Consider the following 24,309-nt stretch of genomic DNA (forward strand, 5'->3'; position numbering starts at 1 on the left):
TGCGAATGAACGACTGCACCATGACAACGAGAGAAGGAACTGCAACAACTTGTTGATTCACTAAACAAAAAAATAATCCATCTATGGTTTATGCGTACATAGTAAGAAAATGAGAGCCGTACTAGCATGGCAAGATAAAGTTCGAGAACGGTAAGAGGCTGCAAGATTATGTTTAACGTGTCAACGCATCCTGCAGGTTTACATAGCTAGGCGGATAGCAACAGTGGTTGCTATGTAAACCAGTGTTAGCCAACTAGCTAGCAACCGCTAGCACAGCAGCCATTCGTTTGTCGTTAATAACTAATAGACCGTTTAGATCTCTTCCGTCATAGCTATATATGTCACAAAAAATAATTTAGTTTGTCACTGATAATTTGTAGTAAAGTGTAGTTGGAGTAATCGTTAATGTAATGTAACTAGCTTATATTAGCGCTTCTTGTTGCACAACTGCTTGGTTTGATTGAAACGTTGAAGATTAAACATATCGCTTTATAAGTCTATTACGATTTTTTCCAAATAAAGTATAAACTCATTATTGATAACATTGCAAATAAGAGCTGATGTTATTTATGAACCCCTCGCTTTCTCCAACCATAGATGGGAGATGCATCTTTTAATTTTGGTGCGGAATAGTGTACAAATGTCTTCGCTGACCTACTCTTTAGCATTTTCTGGCATGTCGTTGTTTATTATTGATCATCAGCTTTGTTGTTGACTTACTAATCAATTAGCTGAACTATTTCAACACAAATTTTTCTTTTGCAGTGTCTACGACCTCGCGTTTAAGCCAGATGGGAGCCAACTCATTATAGCTGCGGGGCTTCGTGTGCTGGTAAGATTGTCCTGTTATTTTGGCAAAGGAAACATTCGTTTTTCCCCCCTCACATTTAGAGATGAAGTTATTATTCCTAGAATGAAAAATCAGAAAAAAGAATTATTTCTTTTACTTTTATCTATATTTAAATTCTTACTGTATAAACTCAAATGTTTCACTTTTTTTGTCAACTTCATTTAATTTGTTACTGAATCCATTTCTGTTGTTGGGATGGCAAAGTATTTACCATTTTTTAACATGCCCGTTCCTTTTTACAACCTTTAAGAGATGTTCTGAAACTGAGGATACGTGGTGATTGAAAGTTTATTTTATGTTGTTTTCCCATTCCTCCTGCAAAATTTTCTTAATGGTTTGCAGCAGTGTAAGGTAATCATGTTGTATTTTTTGTTTTAAAATTGTATGCAAATAGGGCTGCAGAGAGGCCAGTCCAGAATCTGTACCATTTTCTTCTGCAGTCATGTCTTTGTAATGTCACGAGAATGTTGTTTTTAATTGTCTTGTTAGAGAAATGCATAGATGTCCATGGAAAAATGTCTTCTTGAAAGTATAATATGTTGCTCTGAAATTTCATTGTACTTTTCTGCATTGGTGTTACCTTCACAGAAATTTAAATTACCTTTGCAAAGGGCACTGATCCAACCCCATGCTATCATAGAGCCTGGCTTTTTGGATTTGTTGCCGATTACTGTCTGGTTGGTCCTTTTGATCTCCAGTCCAGAACAGATGGTATCTAAATGTGCTTTTTGACCAACAGCATCCAGAACTTAAATAGTTTATTTTTTTTTGTCCAGGAGTTAAAAGATCACTTCAGTCTTGGATCTGTTGCGTTTCAGCTGATGGCTAAATTTCACGGTAGTGGAGGCAAATTAAATCTACATAAGTACATCCCTTAACTCTGTGCTTGCCACAGTCTTTTGTACTGGCCTGCTAAGGCTACAGTAAAACCAGAAAGTCCAGTTCTTCCATATTAACATAAAGTATTTTATGTTAAACACTTTTATGGAAATTTAGTTGTTTTTATTTGTGTGTTAGAGCATGACCACTGTTAAAAGATCAGATGTTAACTTCAGATGTCAATGTTTTGTTGCTCTAGATTTTACAGCTTTCATGTCACAGTGAGAGTAATCTCTCTTTCTGGAGCTTGCCCAACCACCGCAGGTTGTAGTCTGTCCTGTGTCCTTTCACCTGTCTCTTGCTCCACAGTAGAAATATAAAGAATGGCTGGTCAGTTCCATTAACTTAAAATCTGTTCATATTACTAATTTCCAAAGGATTTAAATTATTTTTCAAAAGTACTTACAGTAGTATCTCTCTACCAGGGCTTCTGTTGTGACTTAAATATCTCCCCAAGAACTCTTGTTCAGTCACTGGCTCATGTGTTCAAAACAGAGGAGGCCAGAGAAAGAACTCCTGAAAGATCCTTATTCCTATATATATTTTTTTTTTTGCATAAAAGATGTGGAACACTGATCCGTCTGACCGCAGTACATGCAACTTGATGTGAAGCTGGCTAAGTGATCAAAGATCACAGATGTCAAGCTCAGGCATGACCCTTGCCTTTGACACAGTGATATTTATCTCAGCATCCTTGAATCGTTTATGCTTTGCAGAAGGTGAAATATGTAAATCTCCAGGTTTTTTTGAAGATTTATTTCCTCACCTATTTGTTGACAATCTGGAGAATTCTACCTATCTCAGCTTCTCAGACTCAGCTTCTGATTGATGCCACTTCTAGTACCAAATCATTATTACAAACACCTAGTGACATCTCTTTGAAGAAGATATATATATGTAAAGGTCTTTTAAATCTCCAAACATTTTTGTATGGACATACAAGCTTGACGTTCAGAATTGGATCTATTTTTTAAATTAACTTAGCAAGACCAAGCTTGAAATATTTTGAGTTTATACCAGCTGCAGTTGGAAGCTAAAATAAATGTAAAAATTGCTGCTTTAGTTTTGGCATTTTCCACGGTCTCCTGACTTTTTCTGAATAACAGATTATGTTTTTCTCTTTGCAGGTCTGTGATGCAGCAGAAGGAACTATTATTCAGCCTTTAAAAGGACACAAAGATACAGTTTACTGTGTGGCCTATGCTAAGGATGGTACATAGCAGGTTTTCATTTTGTACATTACATTTTCCTTTAACATTCATTATTTTTGTAGTTCACTAACACATGCATCTTTTACAGGTAAAAGATTTGCCTCAGGGTCAGCTGACAAAAGTATTATCATCTGGACTTCTAAACTAGAGGGTATTCTAAAATATACGTAAGTATCTTTTGATCATTATTTAAGTATTACATAGTATTACAGTATGACATGTACTTCTTCACCCTCTTTTTAATTTGTTTTTAATGTGTGTATTTGTAGTCATAATGACTCTATTCAGTGTGTGGCCTACAACCCAGTCACTCACCAACTTGCCTCCTGCTCCTCTGGTGACTTTGGTGAGTCCACCTCAAATTTCAGTTCACACTGGGCTTTAAAATCTTTGACATAATACCACCAGCTTCATACTTCTTCTATTTTTAGGTCTGTGGTCTCCAGAACAAAAATCTGTGAACAAACATAAAGTGAGCAGCAAAATAACATGTTGTGGGTATGTGAAGTCTATAACATTATGCAGCAGTGCTGGATGTTTTTTATGTGATGTGCTGATATTGAAGCCAGTTTTTATTTGAATACAGCTGGACAAATGACGGTCAGTATCTTGCTATCGGCATGATGAACGGAGTGGTGAGCATACGGAACAAAAACGGAGAGGAGAAGGTCAAAATCGAGCGTCCAGAGGGTTCCTCCTCTCCCATCTGGTCAATAGCCTGGAATCCGTCAAAGTTAGTCCTCTTTTAATTATTACAGTGTTCAATCATAAATACTAATACTTAATCACTTTTTAAATAGTTTTTTATGTGACCAGCTAATTACATATATACATTTAGTAGTGTATCATAGATTGACACAATATTGTAATTATAAATGAGTGAATTATTGGTGAATTGGGGAATATTGAATTTTAGGTGAAGAGTTTGCATGTGGTCAGCAGGTGGCAGCAGTTGACATGGGAGTGGTTGAACTCTGAAGGAGAGAATTATGGAGCCTTGGATCAGTTGTCCCCACTCTCTGCTGTCCCCTACAACTTAAGCCAGGAGAGCTTGTGCAGCTATTGTAGTATGTCATCCGATTAATTAAGGGAAATTAAAGCTATTAAGATACTGAACAAAAGAAGAGAGGCAGGTAGAGTAAAGGTAGTGGTGATAAGAGGCAACTGATATATCATCATTGGGTTGCTTCATATATTTTGATCAGTCATCACAAAGAGGTCAGAGTATAAGGTCAGTCAGAGGAAAGTCTCTCTTGAGCTGCTAGAGATTTGGTTTCCTGTGAATTAAGGTGGGTTTCGACAGTTTTGACGGGGTGAATAGGTCCTTACACTTACCCCGTAATACAATACTTTGTGTTGACATGCAATCAGAACTGACCAGAATGAAAACAGAGGTGAGCTTTCCATTTCTCTCCCTCACACAGGTGGGGTAAAGGCTTGACCCTATGGCCCACAATAAAGAGTGGCCTTCCTGATTTTCATTGTCATTACTTTAACAATCAAAGCCCCCCAATAACCCAAAAATATGTCATAAGCAGTTAAGGATAAACTCTTTTTGTTTCACAGGGATGAACACCATGATATTCTGGCTGTGGCAGACTGGGGTCAAAAGCTCTCTTTCTACCAGCTCAGTGGAAAACAGGTGATTATTAGAAATCATTGTAATAAAAATCTTGAACGTAAAACCATTGTTTTATATCTTAGTACAGAAACCACAATGGCTGATTGAACTACATTTTGTGTACAGTCTTGCGACTACAACAGGATTTTTTCACCTTATCCCTTGCTGCTTTAAAATACCAAATATATATATATATATATATATATATATATATATATATATATATATATATATATATATATATATATATATTTGTCCAAGATTTATATTATCAGAAGCCCTTAACTGAGTTAAGGATCTGTTTTTCTTACTGTAATCAGGCTGTCAAAGTCTGCTAAAACCATAACAGCGCATTGGAAGTGATCCTGCTATGTTTTAATGGCCCCTTTACTATCCCTCCTACCTCCTCAAATCCCCAAGGGTAATATTGTAATCAAAGACAAATATGCGCTGTTCATTTCTCTGCTGTTATGCCTTAGGCTCGTGCATCGTCATCTCCCTATTTATCAATTTAAATGAACTTTTTTTATTACATCACCAGGGATTGCTTTGCAATGAAAGAAGATATTTGTAGATTCTCAGTGAAGCTTTTTTGCATAGTGAGAGAAAACAGATGGATAGAACTGGATGACCTGATATGATGGTGAGCAAATGGACTCTAATACAATAGAGGTCATTTAGACCAGAGAAACTCTTTCTTTTCCTAAGACTCAAAGGAGCAATTGAATACACTGACGACTTTGAAGTGTGTCAGCCCAAACAGATGAAATTGTTGGCTCAAACTCCTGAGCAATAAATAAGGCATTTTTGGTTTATTCTTGTTGTAATTTCTTCTTCTCTCTTTGTCTCCCTCAGATTGGAAAAGACAGGTCTCTAAACTATGACCCATGCTGCGTCAGCTATTTCTCCAAGGGCGAGTACATAGTGATGAGTGGCTCTGATAAACAGGTGTCCCTCTACACTAAAGATGGTGTGCGGTTAGGAACCATTGGAGAGCAGAATGCCTGGGTGTGGACATGCAGAGTGAAGCCTGACTCCAACTTTGTGGTGGGTCCACATCTTGTGAAGCCATATGTCTATAAAATACCTCATTTCCTACCCTTGAATAATGATGCATGTCATAAAGAGAGAAGACTTTCAAGAAAGTCATGCAAAACACTTTAAGCTCAGACCTGACATTCTTGGTGCCAGTGGTGCTTGATGTGATAACAGCGTGCCTCTTTAACTACACAAATACACAAGCTATGCTTTTTCAGCAACACTTACACAGCTTTTCCTCTCACTATATTTAACTGAAAGTGATGAGGCACACAGGAGAGAATTGGTTTTTGGCAGATTCTCTCAGCTCTGCTGCGTAGATGCTTTAACAACAGGAGCATTTTCCCACTCCCTCAGTCTTTTCTTGGAGGTGTTAATAGGATGTACTGCTACTTTGTTGTCTCTTATCTAGGTGTTGGGCTGCCAGGATGGGACCATCGCTTGCTACCAACTTGCCTTCAGCACAGTTCATGGCCTTTACAAGGATCGTTATGCTTACAGAGACAGCATGACTGACGTCATCGTCCAGCACCTCATCACTGAGCAAAAAGGTGCAGTTTTGGACAAGTAATGGGATAATGAATTGTCATATAAAGAGCTATTATGATTCCTCCTGTGAATAATGTGTTTTATGTCTATAGACAGAGCATTTTGTGACCACCTCTTAAAACAGGGGTGTCCAGCTCCGGTCCTCAAGGGCCACAGTCCTGCAGGTTTTCGATGTGTCCCTGCTCCAAAGCCACCTTACTCAAATTAATGAGTAATTGTGCAAAACTTAATTGGCTGTTGTATCCATTTCATTTGAGTCAGGTGTGTTGAAGTAGGAAACATTGAAAACCTGCAGGACAGCGGCCCTCGAGGACCGACTTTGGACACCCCTTCTCAAAAGATTACTAATAACTTTATGTTGTCAAATGAACCATGTAATGTTTTATAAGGGCAGGCATTCAGGTGTTTCTCAAAGGCTGATGTTTGAGGGAAAATCTTTATATAAAACTTTTTTCTAAGTACCATAATAAGTGACATTTAAATTCTTAGAAAATTTAAAACTCAGCTGAGATTAATAAACCCTCCTAACGTACTTTATTGTACATCTACACTTTCTCCCATTTTCCTCTTTGTCCTAGTGAGGATCAAGTGTCGCGAATTGGTGAAGAAGATTGCAATCTACAGAAACCGTCTTGCCATCCAGCTGCCTGAGAAGATCCTCATCTATGAGCTTAACTCAGATGAATCCTCTGACATGTCCTACCGCATCAAGGAGAACATTTGCAGGAAGTTTGAATGCAACCTGCTGGTGGTCTGTTCCCAGCATATAATTCTGTGTCAGGTCAGAGGAGATAAGAGTTCTGTTGTCACACTCTTGTGAATTTTGTCCTAAAAGTGTAGCAAAATATATTAAATATTTAATTTTAACTTGCAAATGAGTTCCTCTTCTACCACAGCCTCTTTTTTATTTAGCTTATCTCACAATTAAACAGTTTTCTTACAGTTTTACTTTTCTGGTTGAAGTCTTGTGACCTCCCATAACACTGCTCCCTGTAAATTATGTTCATGCAGACTTGATTGTGTAAGAGGCTGGAGACATTTTATTGCCATTATTATGATGAAAGCAGAGTGAATCAGTGCTTAGCCATTTCTTACATATGTTTCTGCCTATCTTGCACAAGGCTCCCTCTGAACATGTGTTCTCCAGCCTGTCCCTCCCGCTTTTTTCGTCTCCTCAAGCTGGATAAACTAAGCCAGTTTGAGTGAAGTGGAAGGTCCACAGTCTGTTGAACCAGTGGGCTCTCCTGGAGTTCCTCTCTGCTTCTCGTCTCTGTGTGTTTGACAGAAGCTGGTAGGGAGGAGGAGCAGGCATAACACGGAGGTTATTTCCTTTTAAATCCGTCTCAGTGTGACAGAGGTGCTTCAGATCTCTGTTGGGGATGCTCATGTTTCATGCCTCAGACAACTTGTAGACCTTACATGGCTGTACATGCTTCTGGTCGATTAAATCATTGTTTATCTTTATATTTTTGCTTTCTGACAACGAACCACCCTCTGCACTGTTTGAAAGACCAAGAGGCTACAGCTTGTTTGACTTATGTTTAGTAAAAATGAACATGGTGTGAAATTATACAGTAAAAACAGAATAATTTGGCCAATCTGAACAAGTCTGTGTTTCTAATTTGTAATACTGTATATAAATGTGGTTTGGGTTCTTTTGTTCTGCTCTGTGCAGGAGAAGAGACTCCAGTGCCTGTCCTTCACCAGCGTCAGGGAAAAAGAATGGGTGATGGAATCTCTAATTCGCTACATCAAAGTCATTGGTGGTCCACCAGGCAGGGAGGGCTTGCTTGTGGGCTTAAAGAACGGATCTGTGAGTAATTCAAGAAGTTTCCTTAAAAATTACAGTCATGCTCATATGCCAGTGGTAAGAAATCTTGCTTTCTTCATTATAAATGAGGATGGGCCTGCAAGTTACTACACATATGACAGGATTCAACAAGCATTTTTTCAGATTGTTAGATTGTATATTTTGATTTTGCTTTGCTGATCATTTTTGTCGTAGATCCTGAAGATATTTGTTGACAACCCGTTTCCCATCACGCTACTGAAGCTGTCAACATCAGTGCGATGTCTGGACATGAGTGCTTCTCGCAATAAACTGGCTGTGGTGGATGAGCACAGCACTCTTTTGGTTTATGACATCAACAGCAAAGAACTACTTTTTCAGGTCAGCAGGCAGTAGAAAGGCTATGGGGAGGAACCTAATTTGGCAGATTTTTTAAATCCACTTCAAAGGTGCAGTAGAGTGGAAAAAATAGAAATGCATGCATGTTTAATTATAAAACACAGCAATGCATTATTTGTGGTATGTAGTCTTGGTTTGTGTTTGTTCCACAGGCACCTTTACACCTTTATGTTCCTGTACCCTCTCATGTTTTCCATGTAGGAGCCAAATGCCAACAGTGTGGCCTGGAACACCCAATGTGAGGACATGCTGTGCTTCTCTGGAAATGGCTACCTTAACATCAAGGCTAGCAACTTTCCTGTACACCAGCAGAAGATGCAAGGTTTTATAGTTGGCTACAACGGCTCAAAGATCTTCTGCCTCCATGTTTATTCCATGTCTGCAGTGGAGGTGCCTCAGGTTGGTAGCATGTTGTAAGTCTGCCCTTGTCTGGAGGTCATGATGTCTCATGAGACAAGGACTTGTGTTTTTTCTTATTTATTTATTACTTTGTGACTGTTTTCTCTGTGTAAAGTCTGTAATGCTTTTGACTGTGGTGTCATTGTTCTGCACAGTCTGCACCCATGTACCAGTACCTGGAAAGGAAGATGTTTAAAGACGCCTACCAGATTGCATGTCTTGGTGTGACTGATAGTGACTGGAGGGATTTGGCTACAGAAGCTCTGGAGGGACTTGACTTTGAAACCGCCAAGAAGGTCAGGCAGAAACAGAAGCTGTTCTGACTAAGACCGCTGTCATCATCCTATACAGTTTACTACTACTACCAACCTGGTTTCCTTTTACCTAAAAAGCCAATATATCTTCCAGCATGGAGATCCCAGTTTGCCAAAAACCTTTGAATTTGTTGAGAAATGTCTGCTGCATGTACATCACTAACTCAATTATTACCCTATTATTTACTTTATAGTTTACATTTTTGATTAGGTAGAGGAAAAGAAATGTAATTTTTAAAATCTTGTTACCAAACCAGGTTTTGACCATTTAACTGTTGTTATTATGTTATTAACTTCTATCTCAACTATTTGTTAAATAAAAGAAAACATTTATTCCTCTGATTATTGTCCCAAGGAAATGAAAAAAAAGCAATCAGCTTTTTACTTAGCTTTTTTCTTTGTGCAAACATCAAGGGGCTAAGAGTCTTTTTTCCATAGAACCCAGTATTGTTGAGTTCAACCTTAGAACTAAACAATACTTTGTAGAGTGGGACTTGGTGGAGCTGTTGTTGACTGAATGTGAGGATAGTTTTCAGGTGGTAAATTCCAAAAATAGACAAGGAATTAAGAGGTTGATTAATGTTTCAGGCAGGAGTTGTAAGTTGCCAGTAAAGCAAATACTGTAAAAATGCATCAGTACTTCTACTTCATTCCATGTTTTCCCTCAATTTTCAGGCCTTTATTAGAATCAGAGACCTGCGCTATCTGGAGCTGATCAACAGCATTGAGGTAATATCTACTTGTTTAAAAAAAAAAAAAGAAAAAAACATCAAAAAGCTAATCATATTATTGTTTTTACACATTTATATGTGGAAGTTTTTCATGTCATGTAAAAGCATAGCCTTTACACACAGCTAACATCTGGACACTGGGTCAGAATATGCATGCTGAAAGTCTGTCTTTGTCAGGAAAATTAAAATATAAAAAAGCAATATAGAATGCAATAAAAACTCTGTTCTGTACTATTTTGCCTGATTGTAGAAGAGTGAAGTGTAAGTTGCATTCTGCATATCAATAGTTCTTTTTTTATATAGCCAGCTATGTTTTTGTCTCTGTATGTTTATCAACTCACATACCTAACTGTTGTCCAAACATGCGCATGTGTTTACATGCATGTGACTGTTTATCTCTGCACACATGGCAGTATTTGTGTTGACTGATTTGCAGGAGAGGAAGAAGCGGGGTGAGAACGACAATGAGCTGTTCCTGGCAGACGTCTATGCCTTCCAGGGGAAATTCCACGAGGCAGCCAAGCTCTACAAACGCACTGGCCACGAATCTAGAGCTCTGAGGATGTACACTGACCTGCGGATGTTTGAGTACGCCAAGGTAATTGAATCATCGATTGACAAAAGCACGGGCACACACATGGGAACATACCTTTGTATGAATGCAGACACAAAGACCTGAAGTATAGCATGTTTTATGGGTTTAGAACATATGTTTTTCTTTGTTACATGCAGTTATGCCAAGTTGAGGCCCTGCACAGCGTTCAGAAAGCCCCACTTTGCCGCCTGTCTTTCATCTCCTCATTCATCTCCAAAACCTCCACATATATCATCTCGTCAGTACACAGATGCTGCACTCACAAACCCCTGTATAACACAACTTTCACATATAATTAAAGTTGGAATTGGAGCTAAAATGGAGAGAAATAAGCAGAAAATCTGCTCCTCTAGGAAGACTTTGATGAAGAGGTCAGTTGGAGCCAAAAAAAAAAAAAAATCAAGCTTTGTTATGTTTCCATGTGGGGGGTAGTTTTGATCACAAGCATTATATTCACTTTACTGGAGTAAATGACACAGCCATGAATTTTTCATGTATATTTCTGCATGCGTGTGTATCAGATCATATCTGTGTTTGATGTGGCGGCTGTATATTTATGTTCCTGAGTGGCCATCTGAAACCACAGGCTGTTTGTTTTACGTAGGATGGACACCGGAGGGAAAGGCCTTCTAGCTGCCTGATGTTTGCGTGACTCTCTTCCTCACTCAGAATTGACCTCAATGGATTTGTCTGCCTGAAGGGAACTTCTTTTGCGCTTGCTTTGAATTGCATTTGGGATTGTACTCGTGACATTAACATCAGTAAAATCAGGCTCAGTGTTTAAGTTGGCCAGTATCTGACCCAAAATGACCGAAAAATAATTTTTCAAGCATTTTCAATGGTATTTAGATTTTTTTAAACATTCTGAAAAACAGTTAAAAATCTTAACAATTTATCCTCCATTCAGGGTCATACACTAATTTAGTGTCCAACAAAATTCCATGGAAACAATAAATAAATAAAAAAAAGCTCCAGAAGAGGAGATGCAGAATAATGAGTGTTACCTGCACAGATCAGTGGAGATGACCCATCCGTGATCTTTTCAGAAGAGTTGTCCTTGGTTTCTGTTTTCACTCTAAACACATAAATTTATGGAAGCAAATAGCACACTGCAAGCCATTTCATGTGAACTTTTAACTCTGTACATACAGTATTGTATGACATTAGTCATTGGTCTTTATGTGGATTTCTACTTGAAAATGATGTGTGAGTAGTCATGTCATTCTATTTGCAGGAGTTTGTTGGGACTACAGACCCTAAGAGCTCTCGAATGCTAATGACCAAGCAGGCAGACTGGGCTAAAAGCAGCAAGGAGCCACGAGCTGCAGCAGAAATGTACTTGTCCGCAGGAGAACATCTGAAAGCTATAGACATTATTGGAGAGCACGGCTGGGCAGACATGTAAGTGTTTGTCTTCTACTCTTTGATATACTTATGTTGCTGTTTAATTTTTTAAAAACACACTTCAAACTCCTCTCAGATTAACACATCTCCAGGGGCTGTTTTTCTGTTTGCATTCACACCATCAATAGGAATACTGAAGATACAATATATGAAATTTGAATGGCAGTTAGCAGGTCAGTTTTTTTTCTTTCATTCCACATGGGCTTAATAAAGCCTGGACCTTTTGTATAATTTTACATTATGGTTGACATTATTTAAATGGACAATATCTTCCTAATATTTACATGGTGATATTGTAACAGCAGCTAAAGCATGAATATGATGTCATCCTCCACTCCAATATGCTTCTGATATGCAAATTGAGGAGGATATGTTATCTAAAAGTGTGAATATGCACATTATAGACAATGTACATAACAATGACAACTAATTATTTGTAACTACTGATTATATGCAGTCAACAAGTAAAAGTTGATATAGGGACAAAATGAACCAGCAAAATTATATTCTTATCAAAACATCTTATCAAAAAGATCTGACACTGTGTTCAGTGCAAATAAAAATAGAATATAATGATTTGCGAATATCACAATTTCATATAATATTCCCCATATAGCATAAACAACATATCAGATGTTTAAAAACTGAGATATTTTACCTTTTCAATGGAAGCTTCAATGGAGCTCATTTTGATGGCAGCAACACATCTCAAAGAAGTTGGAACAGGGTAATGTTTACCATTGTGTAGCATCACCTCTTCTCTTCTTTTAACGACTGTCTGCAAACGTCTGGGAAGTGAGGAAACCAGTTAGGAGAGGAATATTGTCCCATTCTTTTTTTGGTGCTGGATTCTTGCTGCTCAGCAGTCCTGGACCTATGTTGCCAGGTTTCTTCATTTCATGATGTGCCAAATGTTTTCTTTTGGTGAAAGGTCTGGACTGTAGGTGGGCTAATTCAGCATCTGGACTCTTCTCCTGTTAAACCAAGCTGTTGTGATGGATGTTGTGCTTTAGCACTGACTTGCTGAAATTTACAAGGCCTTACCTTAAAGACATGTTGTCTGGATGGAAGCAGATGTTGCTTTAAAACCTTGATGTATTGGTGGAAACTTCACAAATGTGTAAGCTGCTCATGCCAAAGGCACTGAAGTACCCCTATACTATCGGAGATGCAGGCTTTTGAGCTGTCAGCTGATAACAAGTTGGATGGACCTTCTGCTTTTTATTTCACATGACACAACATTCATGGGTTCAAAAAATAATTTCTAATTTTGATTCATTTGACCACACAATAACTTTCCACTTTGTCTCAGACCATTTTTGGGTCCAGAGAAGATGGCGGTATGCCTGGATCATGTTCACATATGGCTTCTGTTTTGCATGAAAGAGCTTTAACCTGCATTTGTGGATTACAATGTAAGGTGTGTTCATAGAAAAGGATTTCTCAAAGTGTTCCTGAACCCATGTATTTTCAGTAGAGAATTGTGTCTTTTTTAATGCAGTGCTATTTGAGGCCCAAGATCATGAGTGTCTACTTTAGCCTTGTCCTATGTGCTCTGATCTCTGAATCTTTTAATGGCATTATGCACTGTAGATGCTGAAGTCTTCAGGTCTTTACAATTTCACACTGGAGAACATTCATCTGAAATAGCTCCAGAATTTTTAGATGCCATTTGTTGCAAACTGGAGAACCTCTGCCCATCTTTACATGTGGGAGGCTCAACCTATCTGAAGTACTTCTTTTATTCCCAGTCATGTTACTGGTCTGTCACAGTTTTAATCTAATTAGCTGTCAAATGCTCCTCCAGTTGTTTTTGGATTTGTGCCAATTACTTTTCCAGCTGTATGTTGCCCCTGTTTCATCTTTTTTTGAGATGTTGCCGCCATCAATCTAAAAAATAAGCTAAAATTTACTTTGAAATTATAAAATGTCTCAATTTCAACATCTGATATGTTCTTTTGGGAATAAAATGTGGGTTTTAGGAGAATTCCAGATCATTGGATTATTTTTTTATTTACATTTTACACAGTGTACTTACTTTTTGGGAAATTTGATTGTATATATCATCATATCTTTATTATGGCAAGCTGAAAGCAGACATCTGTATTGCATATGTGGTGGCACCAAGCACCAAAAGTAAACATCTAGATCATGTTTCTGACACATAAAGCGTCAAACGTTTCCAACATACAGAGGGAGGGATGTGACTGCTATAGGTGTACCTGTAAACAATTACCTCTCCATTAACTTTCACTCATATGTGCACAGTGGGGATGTAGAGTGTGTGTCTGTGCTGTTGAAACCAGGCAAATTGATATCTGATGGTTGTGTAAGACCTTCCTGCTGACTCTCTGACCCACTGTGTGCATGTCATAAGCCTCCTGCTGTGTTACCAGTGGATTGGTGCAGCTAACACTGCCACTGAACACAGTCAGAGCTCTTTAACCTGAATCAGAGTCAGCTTGTGACCCTGGACGATTCGCATTCTTTCTGGGGTCATGAGCATAGTTACATAGCTGCAACAAACCCTGACTGCAGGACTTATCTCCTTCACCCTGTGTGCTCACTCATTCCTCTTTTCTTGTACAGGTTGATTGACATTGCACGTAAGTTGGACAAGGCTGAGCGTGAACCACTGGCAAAATGTGCACTTCACTTCAAGAGGCTGAAACACCATGGCTATGCTACAGAAACTTATTCAAAAATGGGAGACTTGAAGGCTCTGCTGGACCTGCATGTGGAAACCCGACACTGGGACGAGGTCTGACTCACTTGAACACATTTCCTCAGATCATCGGGACTTGTATCTGGACTTTCCTGAGGCAATCATATAAATTTAATGTGACACACATAGTGCTGTATTTTATAAACTGCAGTGGCACTCAAAAGTATCATGAACCGATTACACTGCTTTTTCAGTTTTGCAGCAAACTCCTGAAAAATGTATTTGTTAGAGTAACCAAAGCTGAAAGGCGAACAGTAGGACAATATGTCTGCCTAATTTCCTCATTCACTGTCAACTGAAACCACACACACTCTAATCATCCTACTTTGGAGTTCTCTGAATCCATGCCCACATGATGATGATGATGATGATGATGAAAGGATTGAGCAGCTATATTCTATGAACGATATTCTGTTTCCAATCACATTTCTCCATCAGGGCAAATCCTGCTGCTCAGAAAAGAAGAAAATGCTGCATTTCTTTAATCCATCTACAGTCTATAATTGAGTTAAAGGCGTTACAAAGATGCATATTGGCAATTTCAATGCTGAAACACCAGAGCCAAAAACAGAACATCACATCATGATGACATGCTCCTTAGAAAATTTATTTAATCCTCAGAAAGAGAGTGGAAAGAGTACGGGGGTTTAAAAACAATTACCGTAGGTTTTATGTGCATCACAGGGAGAGGTGGACAACAACATGGGCCAGACTAAGAGTTATAGCATGGGCCATATGGATGCTATTCACTGTTCCCTCTTTTTTTCTTAAACTAAGTAAAAAATTCAGGCTCACACTCACACTCTCTTACTTTTACTGTATGGTATGATTGGGGTGTGTTTATAGGCTCTGATTTTGCCACAGGACATTGAGCTTAATTAGTAACTCTGTCAGGCGAGTGTGTGTCCACAGGGGACAAGAACAGCTCAATATATTCTGTCATTCAAAGTTACAATTGTACATCTAATTGAGTGTGAAATAAACTTAGCTCATATGCTTTTCTTTGTTTTCAGCTAATTAATAATATAGTAGAAATATTTTGACTTGAGGTAACGTGTTTATATAGAGACCGTGTGGTAACATGCACCTCCCTAATCAACTGCAGCTGAACCATAATTGCTCAGGGCGGTCCAGCACAGTTCCCTAATATATTACAACAAGTCGGACTAAATCCATGAGGCAAATGGACATATGTGATGTACTAAGTATAAGTGTGTACATCTAATGTATCATCTGTCTTCTCTTTTGCCATTTTCTCAGGCCTTCTCACTGGTGGAGAAGCACCCTCACTTCAAAAATGATGTCTTTGTGCCTTATGCCCAATGGTTGGCTGAGAATGACCGTTTTGAGGAGGCGCAAAAAGGTCAGGGCTGCAACTTAAATATTAGTCATTCAGCTTGTTTTAGGAATGCAGTAACATTTACACTAACGTCCTCTTGAAGACACGTGCTTTCAAGATCATTTTAGTGAACATAAAGCCTGCAGCCAGTGTTTACATATGGAAGTGATAAAACTTGGCCAGCTCTGGATACAGGCTTTTTATTTCCACCACTTCCTTACAATTTTCTATATCCCCTGTAAAACATGATCCACTTTTTGGAGCATAGCAGGACACAACCAGACTGTTCGATGAATGACATGCATGCTTGCCTCTAATCACCAGTGCTACAAGCAGCTCTGATGATGATTAGCAACTGTAACCATAGTTATAATCAGCTCATAGATTTATAATTATGATCCCAGCAGGCATATATCCTCTTCTACATAATCTTCTTCTGCTTGTCTCAACATGGAATTCATGACTATACAGACCTGATTATATTGGGGTTTGCTTATCGTCATGCATTTTGTTGATTGTGTGGATTTTAGACAGGCAGTGAGGCAGTATTGTGTTACTAGTGATTGTAATGTCTGAGATTCTGGCCTGTCTCCTGTCCACTGCTCTGGTACTTCTCAAAAACTACTTTAGAAAAAGTTATCATTGCTGAAATCTGCTGAGGTTGTTTATTATTTTTGGGGCTTCAGATGGAGCCCAGTTGGTCCCAAAATTGGGGAGACAAGTGTGTTTTTTCTGCAGTATTCCTACCCAAAGCTGCTTGACTGTTTTCTAATATCTTAAATATCTCCCATTTCTTAAGTTTGAAGAATTATATTATTGGGTGACATGCTTTTTAGCTTCACTCTCTATGCTTTTAGACAGCTTTGTTGTCTTTATTCCCATTTTGGCTTGTAGGGTATATTTGTCTGCATGGTTGCTAAGACTAGAAGGTCTTGACAAGCAGGGCTGCATTCTGCAGTCTTGTCAGCTTGTGTTTTGTGTGTCTGTAAGGGGGAAGGGCTGTGTGCCCGTCACTAACAGGAACCAACAGCAGCTGAGTGTGCTTTCTATCCAGTTAGGTCTACTGATAAATGTTTGCCACTAATACATTCTGACCCCTGCTGCGATTGTGGGGGTAGAGTCACTGTTGGGGTCTGCTCCCAAAAGCTGCTTCTAATTACCCTCTGATAAGAACATAAAGTAACGTTCTCATGTTTATTTGGACTATAAAGTCAAAGTTCTTTGGTGTTTGATACGGAGGAACAACCTTGTTGTTTGGAGTGGGCTGCTGCTTGTTATTACATGTGAGAAGCAACATTATGATAATGTTATCTTCTATCCTGTGTTTATGAAGTACAAATAACCCTTGGTATTTTTTTGTTTTCATGTGTGTGTGTATGTAAAATTGAAATTCTTTAAACCTATATGGATAATACATATGTTTTGTCACATTAGCACTGCACATGAGTAAAGGCACCAAACATTAAATGGGTAATATACAACCTTAGGAAACTGTGGTGAACAGCACAACTCAGCCCAAAACAAACACAACCGAGACTGAAAGTGAAATCTAAGGTGCAGCCTTTCAAACAGCTCATAAATCTCTCTATCCTGGAAAAAAAGGGCCAGTTTAGACTATCTTATGTCCCAGTTTTTGTGGAAGTCTTATCAGCTGTTTTCAGTTGAAGAAAAAGTAGAACTCTGCTTCATTAGAACAAAGTTCATGCACACGCACTGGCAAATTTAAAATAATCAGCACATAAGGTACAGAGCCTGTGTGCTTTGAACAACAATACACTCCTATAGCTTCACCTAGCAAGACGTTGTTTACTGCTATATTAAGATTTAAATAAAGTATATTAAGACTTTTACTGAACTTGAATTATGCTTTTTTTCTACTTTTGTATTGTGAACTGATTTTTAAATACATCTGGTTAATAATAATGGATTTGCTGTATCTGGTGCTTTTCAAGACCTCAAAAGTGCTTTACACTGAATCCATTCTTTCCACAGTCATGCTACATGAGTAGTCACAGTTGCCCTGGGGCAGACTGATGGAAACACCCACTCTGACCATGACAAAACATTAATTCACATTCTTACACTAGTGTTGCAGACTTCTGGAGGCAAGGGGTATAAGGTGTCTTGCTCAAGGACACAATGGCAGAATGATGTGGATGAAGCAGGGTTTGAGTCATCAGTCCTCTGGTAATCAGAATTACTTTTACAAATCCAGAAGTGGTTCATCAAGTTCAGAAAAAGAATTATTCAGCAAAGACAGAGGAGGTACCACAAACGAAAACCTTAAGTCCCAGGTGTTGTTGTATAAAAAAATGACCAAGAGTCTGGAATGAGTAAAAGTATAATAAAGTTTATTACAGGAGAATTATTGAATACAGAATTACTTGCAAGTAATTGAGAGTGGTCGTCCCGACTCGCGTGAAGTCGAGAGACTCTGGGGAGGCAAGTGGAAAAACAATAGATAAACATTTCTGTAGAAAGAATCCTCCTTCCTGAAGACCTTGGGTGGACACACAGCTCCAAGAGCTGGTGTCAAAACAACCTTACATAGTTGTGTCTCCACCAGAACCAGTATGACTAAGGGTCTGAGGAAGGAGCAGATAAAGGTCATCTTACCCTTATAGTGAATTTGTAACAGAGCATGTATATGAAGAGACTAAACCTTAAAAGTGAATTAAAGCATGATGAGTAAAAATGTACAAAAAGTGTAATGTAGTAATAATCAGTGTAAATACAATTTAGAAATGAATATAGTAAAGGAAGTAATTACAGGTGTGATTATAATATTATATATATATATAATATAAATATAAATTTCTTACACAGTGTCAAACTGGTCCTTGAGAGCCGCTATCCAGCAGGTTCTTCTTGTTTCCCTGTTTTACAAACAAAACAAAACAAAAACCTGCAGGATGGTGGACCTCCAGGACTGGAGTTTGACACCACTGCCTTAAGTAGAGAGTACTTCCTTCTCAAACTGATGCTTCAGTAAAGCAAGAACAAATGTCTTCCTTATAATGCATCCCTCATGTTTAAATACTTACAGTGTGGTGCATTTCAGAAATGCTGACCGCTTACAACCAAGAATATCACACAAAAATACTTCAACAAGTGGTGCATGTCTTGAATTGTCACTTTCAATTTACAAGTTAGACTGTTTTTCAAGGGTTCATAACTGTCTTTTGTTCTTTCTCCCGCTTCAGCATTTCACAAGGCTGGGCGTCAGAATGAAGCCGTAAAAGTCCTAGAACAGCTTACCCACAATGCAGTGGTGGAGAACAGGTTCAATGGTGCAGGCTACTACTACTGGATGCTGTCTATGCAGTGTTTGGACATCGCCAGAGGTGGAACATATCTTCAGATTGCAGTACTCAGACTGCAGTCAGTTCTACTGTAAAGCGTCGTATTTCTCTCTCTCATCCTTTTACCTGTTTGTCTGGAGCAGAAAGTGAAGAACAGAAGGATGAAATGCTGAAGAAGTTTGAGCGATTTCAGCACCTTGCTGAGCTTTACCACGTTTATCACTCCATTCAGCGTTACACGGTGAGAGTGTGATACTTTGTCAGCTTTAATTTTGTAGAGCAAAACAGTCAAAACCAGAATGAGAGGTGGGGGTTAAAGTCACAAGGAGGCCCTTTAATTGGCTGCAAGACTGAAATTCATTAGTTCTGGAAACAGTACCTACCATGTGGTTAGACTTTTTTTGTTTTTCTATATTTGTATTATTATTGCACATGCATATATTTATGTATATTTAACTTAACAGCACAGTATGTTTCTGCTCACTTTTGTATTCAAATGTCTCCAAACTGCTGAGAGATAAAAATAAGTCTGGCTTTGTAAGATTATGTCACTCCACAAAACGAGTCAGGTTTAAGGCGAAATTAAGATAAGCACTGAGGGTTTTAGGCCAAGCGAACAAAAGAAAGAATAGAGGGCATTAAGTTAAGGTTGCAGTTGACTGAAGGGAAATATCAGCTTGAAAGAACCACCATTATTAGACTCCTGAAACCTCCTTGACCTCTATCCCCATGGTAACCAGCTTGATAGAACAAGATGACAACCTCGTCAGTGGTCGTCTCCCCCCCCCCACCCCAGCCATAACCTGCTTACAAAAGACAAATTCTTGCTTATGTGCACTATGTGGCGACCTGGCCTCTGTCAGTATTCCCAGTTTGTTGTTTCAGCTTTTTTGCTCTGCTGTGGTCACTCCCCTGCATCACAGGGCCATCAATGTGATCCAGACCAGAGCAGGAAACCTCTGTATCTCACTCTTAACTCTCCCAGACAGGCGCTAGATTTGAATTATCAACTTTAGGGATGAAATGCTTTTGGTGATTGCTTAGGAAAATTAATCTTTTCCTTTCAGGAGGAATGAGGCACTGCAAAGGGTTAGGCTACTTACAGAGCAGGTTAAAGATTGAAGAAATAAGAAGGGGGGCTGAGAGAAATGAAGCTTTAAAATTGTGATCAGATATTTAGATTATTTCATAATCCCTTCCATCCCTTCTGTCACTCATTTTTATATATATGTATGTATGTATATAGCAACTGTCGATATATATATATATATATATTTTTTATCTATAGGATGAACCCTTCAGTTCACACATGCCAGAGACGCTCTTCAACATCTGCAGATTCCTACTAAACAACCTCACCAGGGACATACCTCCAGGAATTTCTAAAGTGTATCCTTACCCTTGAGAAAACAGACCTAACATAAACTATTATGTAAAGCAAGAATAAGGCCTTTCCTTCCTAGATATTTCTTTATGTCACACACTCTGAAATCAAGACAGACGCAAGCAGTGATGTAAAGTAAAGGAACAGAGATAAAAGTAGGGAGAAATCGGAAGAGTTGGCGCCACAGCGGAAACCATACTGCTGCTGAGAGAAAGAAAAGGGATGATTAGAGGGAGGCGACGATGCCAACAACAGGCAGATTTTTGGTTATCTAAACAAATGCTTTAATTACTGAACTCTTTGCTTAGATACACATAGATAAAACACTAAACAATAAGTTTTAATTTGAACAAACACACACAGTTTACCACGCCCACAATCACAAAGAGAAATCCACCTTGTCACACACAGTGGATGTTGGTATGAGGAAGGAAAGGCCAGCCTTGCAGAAGGAAATCGGCATTAGCAGCTGGAATCCTCTGTGGCCAAGCTGAACTCTTCCATCAACTTTGAAGTAAGATTTATGGACTAAGTGGGACTGTGTTGGACGTTGTTTGAACAGTCAAACATAATGTCACAAGTAACCTCGGAGCTAAACAAGTTACACAATAGGAGGACATGATTACCAAAAAGTTCCAGATCTGGTTGTGTAGGAGGAGCTGGAGAGGAAAGGAGAGAAATGTTGTTGAGTTTTATGTGATGGAAAAGTGCCAGCATAAAGCTGGTGCAGCTGCAACTCATTGACCCTGCTCTTACCTCTCTCAGAGTTGCTCTTCCAACAAACTGTCTATATAAACACAAATAAGCAACTGATTCAGCAAGCCAAACAAAACAAAATGTGGTGCTTTCAAGCCCATGTGGCAGACTTGGACTGGTTGTTTTGCTACCCAGTAAAAGAACTGAGAGAATACAACCTATTATACAGAAACCTTAATTAGTATATTAGTAACACGCTTTATGCGTTGGCCAAGCAGAGTCGAAAACTGGGTGCATATAAACTCGCCAGGTATTCCTACGAGAAGCTCCAGGAGCTGCACATTCCATCACGCTTCTTGGAGTCCATAGAACTGGACAGCCTCACCATTCGCTCCAAGCCTTTCCATGACAGTGAGGTGTGTTGCAGATTTACATATGACCTGAACATGCTATGAAATATTAACAGTTATCTGTCCTGTGTCCCATGAGGTTACATTTGTTATGTTTCTTGCAGGACCTTATTGAGGGCATGATGTGCTACCGTTGCTCCACCAACAACCCCCTTCTGAACAACCAGGGCAGTGTGTGCATCAACTGCAGGCAGCCTTTTATCTACTCAGCTTCATCTTATGGTCAGTGAAACATGAAAACACTGCTTTCAGTGTTTACCAAAGAGAACTCAATTAGTCTATTTAGTTTTTTTTTTTTTTTTTTTAATGTGGTGTATGTTGTTGTGTGCAGAGGTGCTGCCTCTGGTGCAGTTCTACCTGGAGGAGGCGATCAGTGATGAAGAAGCCCTGTCCCTTATTGACCTGGAAGTCCCTCACACAGATCAGAGGGACGCACAGGGACAGGATATAGACAACGGTGGTATCCTTTGATGATGTTCAGGACATAAACATACACACAAAGTCACAGATTGTTCATGTGATTTATATGAATTATTGAGCCCCCGCCCTGCTGGTGCCCGAGCACACTGCACATTTCTTCTAATTGAAGCATGTGGCTCTCCTCTGTCTTGTGACAGTTCTAAGAAGCTGTTTAGTCTGCATTGGCCTTGATTCTGTGCTTGTGGGTAAGCTGTCAGAACTAAGTCATCTTAGCTCTTGAGCTAATAGGGTTAGTGAGGCTCTCGTGTCTCATCTTAATGACACTAACCCTCCAAGAGCTGTAGCCATAACCCTGGTGCGGGGATTAACCTGCATTAGCCAGCAGACACTCAAGGGCACTGAGGTCTACTCTGTTCACCCAAGGCCATAGTGTGACTGACAGACACAACTGATTTTGAACCCGTTGCCTTTTTGAAAAGGTTTTGTTTTTCAGCTACCATTAAAGAAAACATTTGTGACAAGTCAGTAATATAATCTAAATTATGGTTGTTGTCCTTGATTGGTAACAATAAGAGCTGCAGGCTTTGAGGATTGATGATGGTTTAGATGGTGCAATGGAAGATCCATTTACAGCCAAAATGAGCTTTGAGGTAAGAAGACAAAGGTCCAAATAGATGAGATGGTTAATATTCTGCCAACTGGGCAAACCAGCTGGAGAGGGTGGAAGGTGAGAGTCCATATGAGGATGTGGTTCTGTTTATCTGTGTATCCAAACAGCAAGGGGGCTCCACCTTTGTCCCTGTCAAGGTGAGCCGTTCGGTGCTGCGCTCCATGAGCAGAAGGGACGTCCTGATCAAACGCTGGCCCAGGCCACTCAAATGGGAATACTTCCGCTCCCTGCTGCCTGATGTGAGCATCACCATGTGCCCCACCTGCTTCAAGGTACAACATTTGCATACCTGCTGGTATCACAACCTAAGTGAACCATGAAGCTGTTCCTCTTTTATCAACGTTTTTTTTTCCTGATTACATCTTTTCAGTTAGTTCCCTGTAGAATTTTTTATTGTCTTTCTTTTGTAGATGTTTCACAGTGAGGATTATGAGCTCCTGGTGTTACAGCACAGCAGCTGTCCTTACTGCCGCAGACCCATCGACGAACCAAACTGACGTACACTAAACTGGAGCAGCTTTGTTTATTGTTTCAGCTTATTATTCTCCATCTTTTCAGTAATCTGTCACTGTATCTGCATTTGCATTGTAATAAAGCTGTAACTGTAATATGATGTGAGGATGTTTGTTAGTGAAGCCCTTTTTCAAGAGCAGCTCTTTGTTATTCAGGGATGAATGGCGTGGTAATGCCTGTAGTGTTTGTGTGTTGGTCATTATAGAGTGTAAAAGAAGTGCACCATCAGCCAATCAATCCAACTGGATTAATGGGATCAGATTACCTTAGGCTGTCTGTAAAAACATCATAACTTGGTGTACAGTGTAAAATTGTGATTAGAGAAACAAATGCATTATATATATATAAACAAGTAAAACAGTTAAAACACTATTTTGATGTATAAAAATGTGTTTATAGATGTTACAATTCATAAAACCAAGTAATCTGCCTATGTGCATTTCACAGTTACATACTGGGACTGTACACTTTTTATAATATGTTAACTGCTGAAATTTGTTGTTTATATTTTTTATAAAGAAAGTCTAACAAGTCTTTTCAATAAAGTTTTTTGTGTCACATTACAAAACAAGCTGGATTGATATTGACTTCTTACTCTTTCAGTTTGAACTTTAGGATTTATGTTTGTGTAAGAGCTGGAGGAAGAGTGCTTGTTATGAGTAGTGTGTCCCACTGATTCTGATTACACTCAAGGCTATAAGTAGAGCTCTGCGCTATGCAGTGGTTAGGGATTAAGCTTTTACAGATGCAAATAAGTTGAATTGCTCTAGAAATTTCATTTGTAGTCTGTCCACTGAACAGTTGAAATCACAAACCGTTTCTTTGCCTTCCCTCCCACTCTCATCTCATTCTAATGCAGCATTGATGCACATGACAGTAATGGTGGGTTTTATTTAGCAATGGTTGTAACCTCTCACTTTGAAAAGGCTTATGAAGTATATAATCTATATTTCTGGAGTTTTCTCCTGTAATGCTTTGTGTGCATGTTAATGAATGAGTGGACTCTAGGGTTGTGTTTTAATTCCATCTCTGCTAACACCTCGCTCCCTCCGTGTCCCTAATCCGGTCAGA

The 24,309-nt window shown here is 39.0% G+C and overlaps 1 protein-coding gene across 1 annotated transcript; it reads left to right on the forward strand.

Annotated features, from left to right (window-relative positions):
- The first annotated feature begins 2 nt into the window (after nucleotides 1–2).
- ift122 (intraflagellar transport 122 homolog (Chlamydomonas)) lies at nucleotides 3–23,585 on the forward strand. Its single transcript, XM_042003701.1, has 29 exons — nucleotides 3–150; nucleotides 766–832; nucleotides 2,857–2,941; nucleotides 3,029–3,107; nucleotides 3,210–3,286; nucleotides 3,372–3,438; nucleotides 3,527–3,673; nucleotides 4,507–4,582; nucleotides 5,417–5,608; nucleotides 6,012–6,150; nucleotides 6,727–6,929; nucleotides 7,824–7,961; nucleotides 8,154–8,318; nucleotides 8,538–8,735; nucleotides 8,891–9,031; nucleotides 9,725–9,778; nucleotides 10,217–10,378; nucleotides 11,610–11,776; nucleotides 14,369–14,540; nucleotides 15,765–15,867; nucleotides 19,047–19,187; nucleotides 19,289–19,386; nucleotides 20,434–20,534; nucleotides 21,476–21,641; nucleotides 21,740–21,857; nucleotides 21,967–22,095; nucleotides 22,629–22,705; nucleotides 22,833–22,997; nucleotides 23,136–23,585. Exons 1-29 carry the CDS (start codon nucleotides 110–112, stop codon nucleotides 23,220–23,222), a joined length of 3,555 nt encoding a protein of 1,184 aa, XP_041859635.1. The 5' UTR covers nucleotides 3–109; the 3' UTR covers nucleotides 23,223–23,585.
- Nucleotides 23,586–24,309: the final 724 nt, after the last annotated feature.

This window comes from Melanotaenia boesemani, chromosome 13, assembly GCF_017639745.1.
Source record: "Melanotaenia boesemani isolate fMelBoe1 chromosome 13, fMelBoe1.pri, whole genome shotgun sequence".
Lineage (NCBI taxonomy): Eukaryota > Metazoa > Chordata > Actinopteri > Atheriniformes > Melanotaeniidae > Melanotaenia > Melanotaenia boesemani.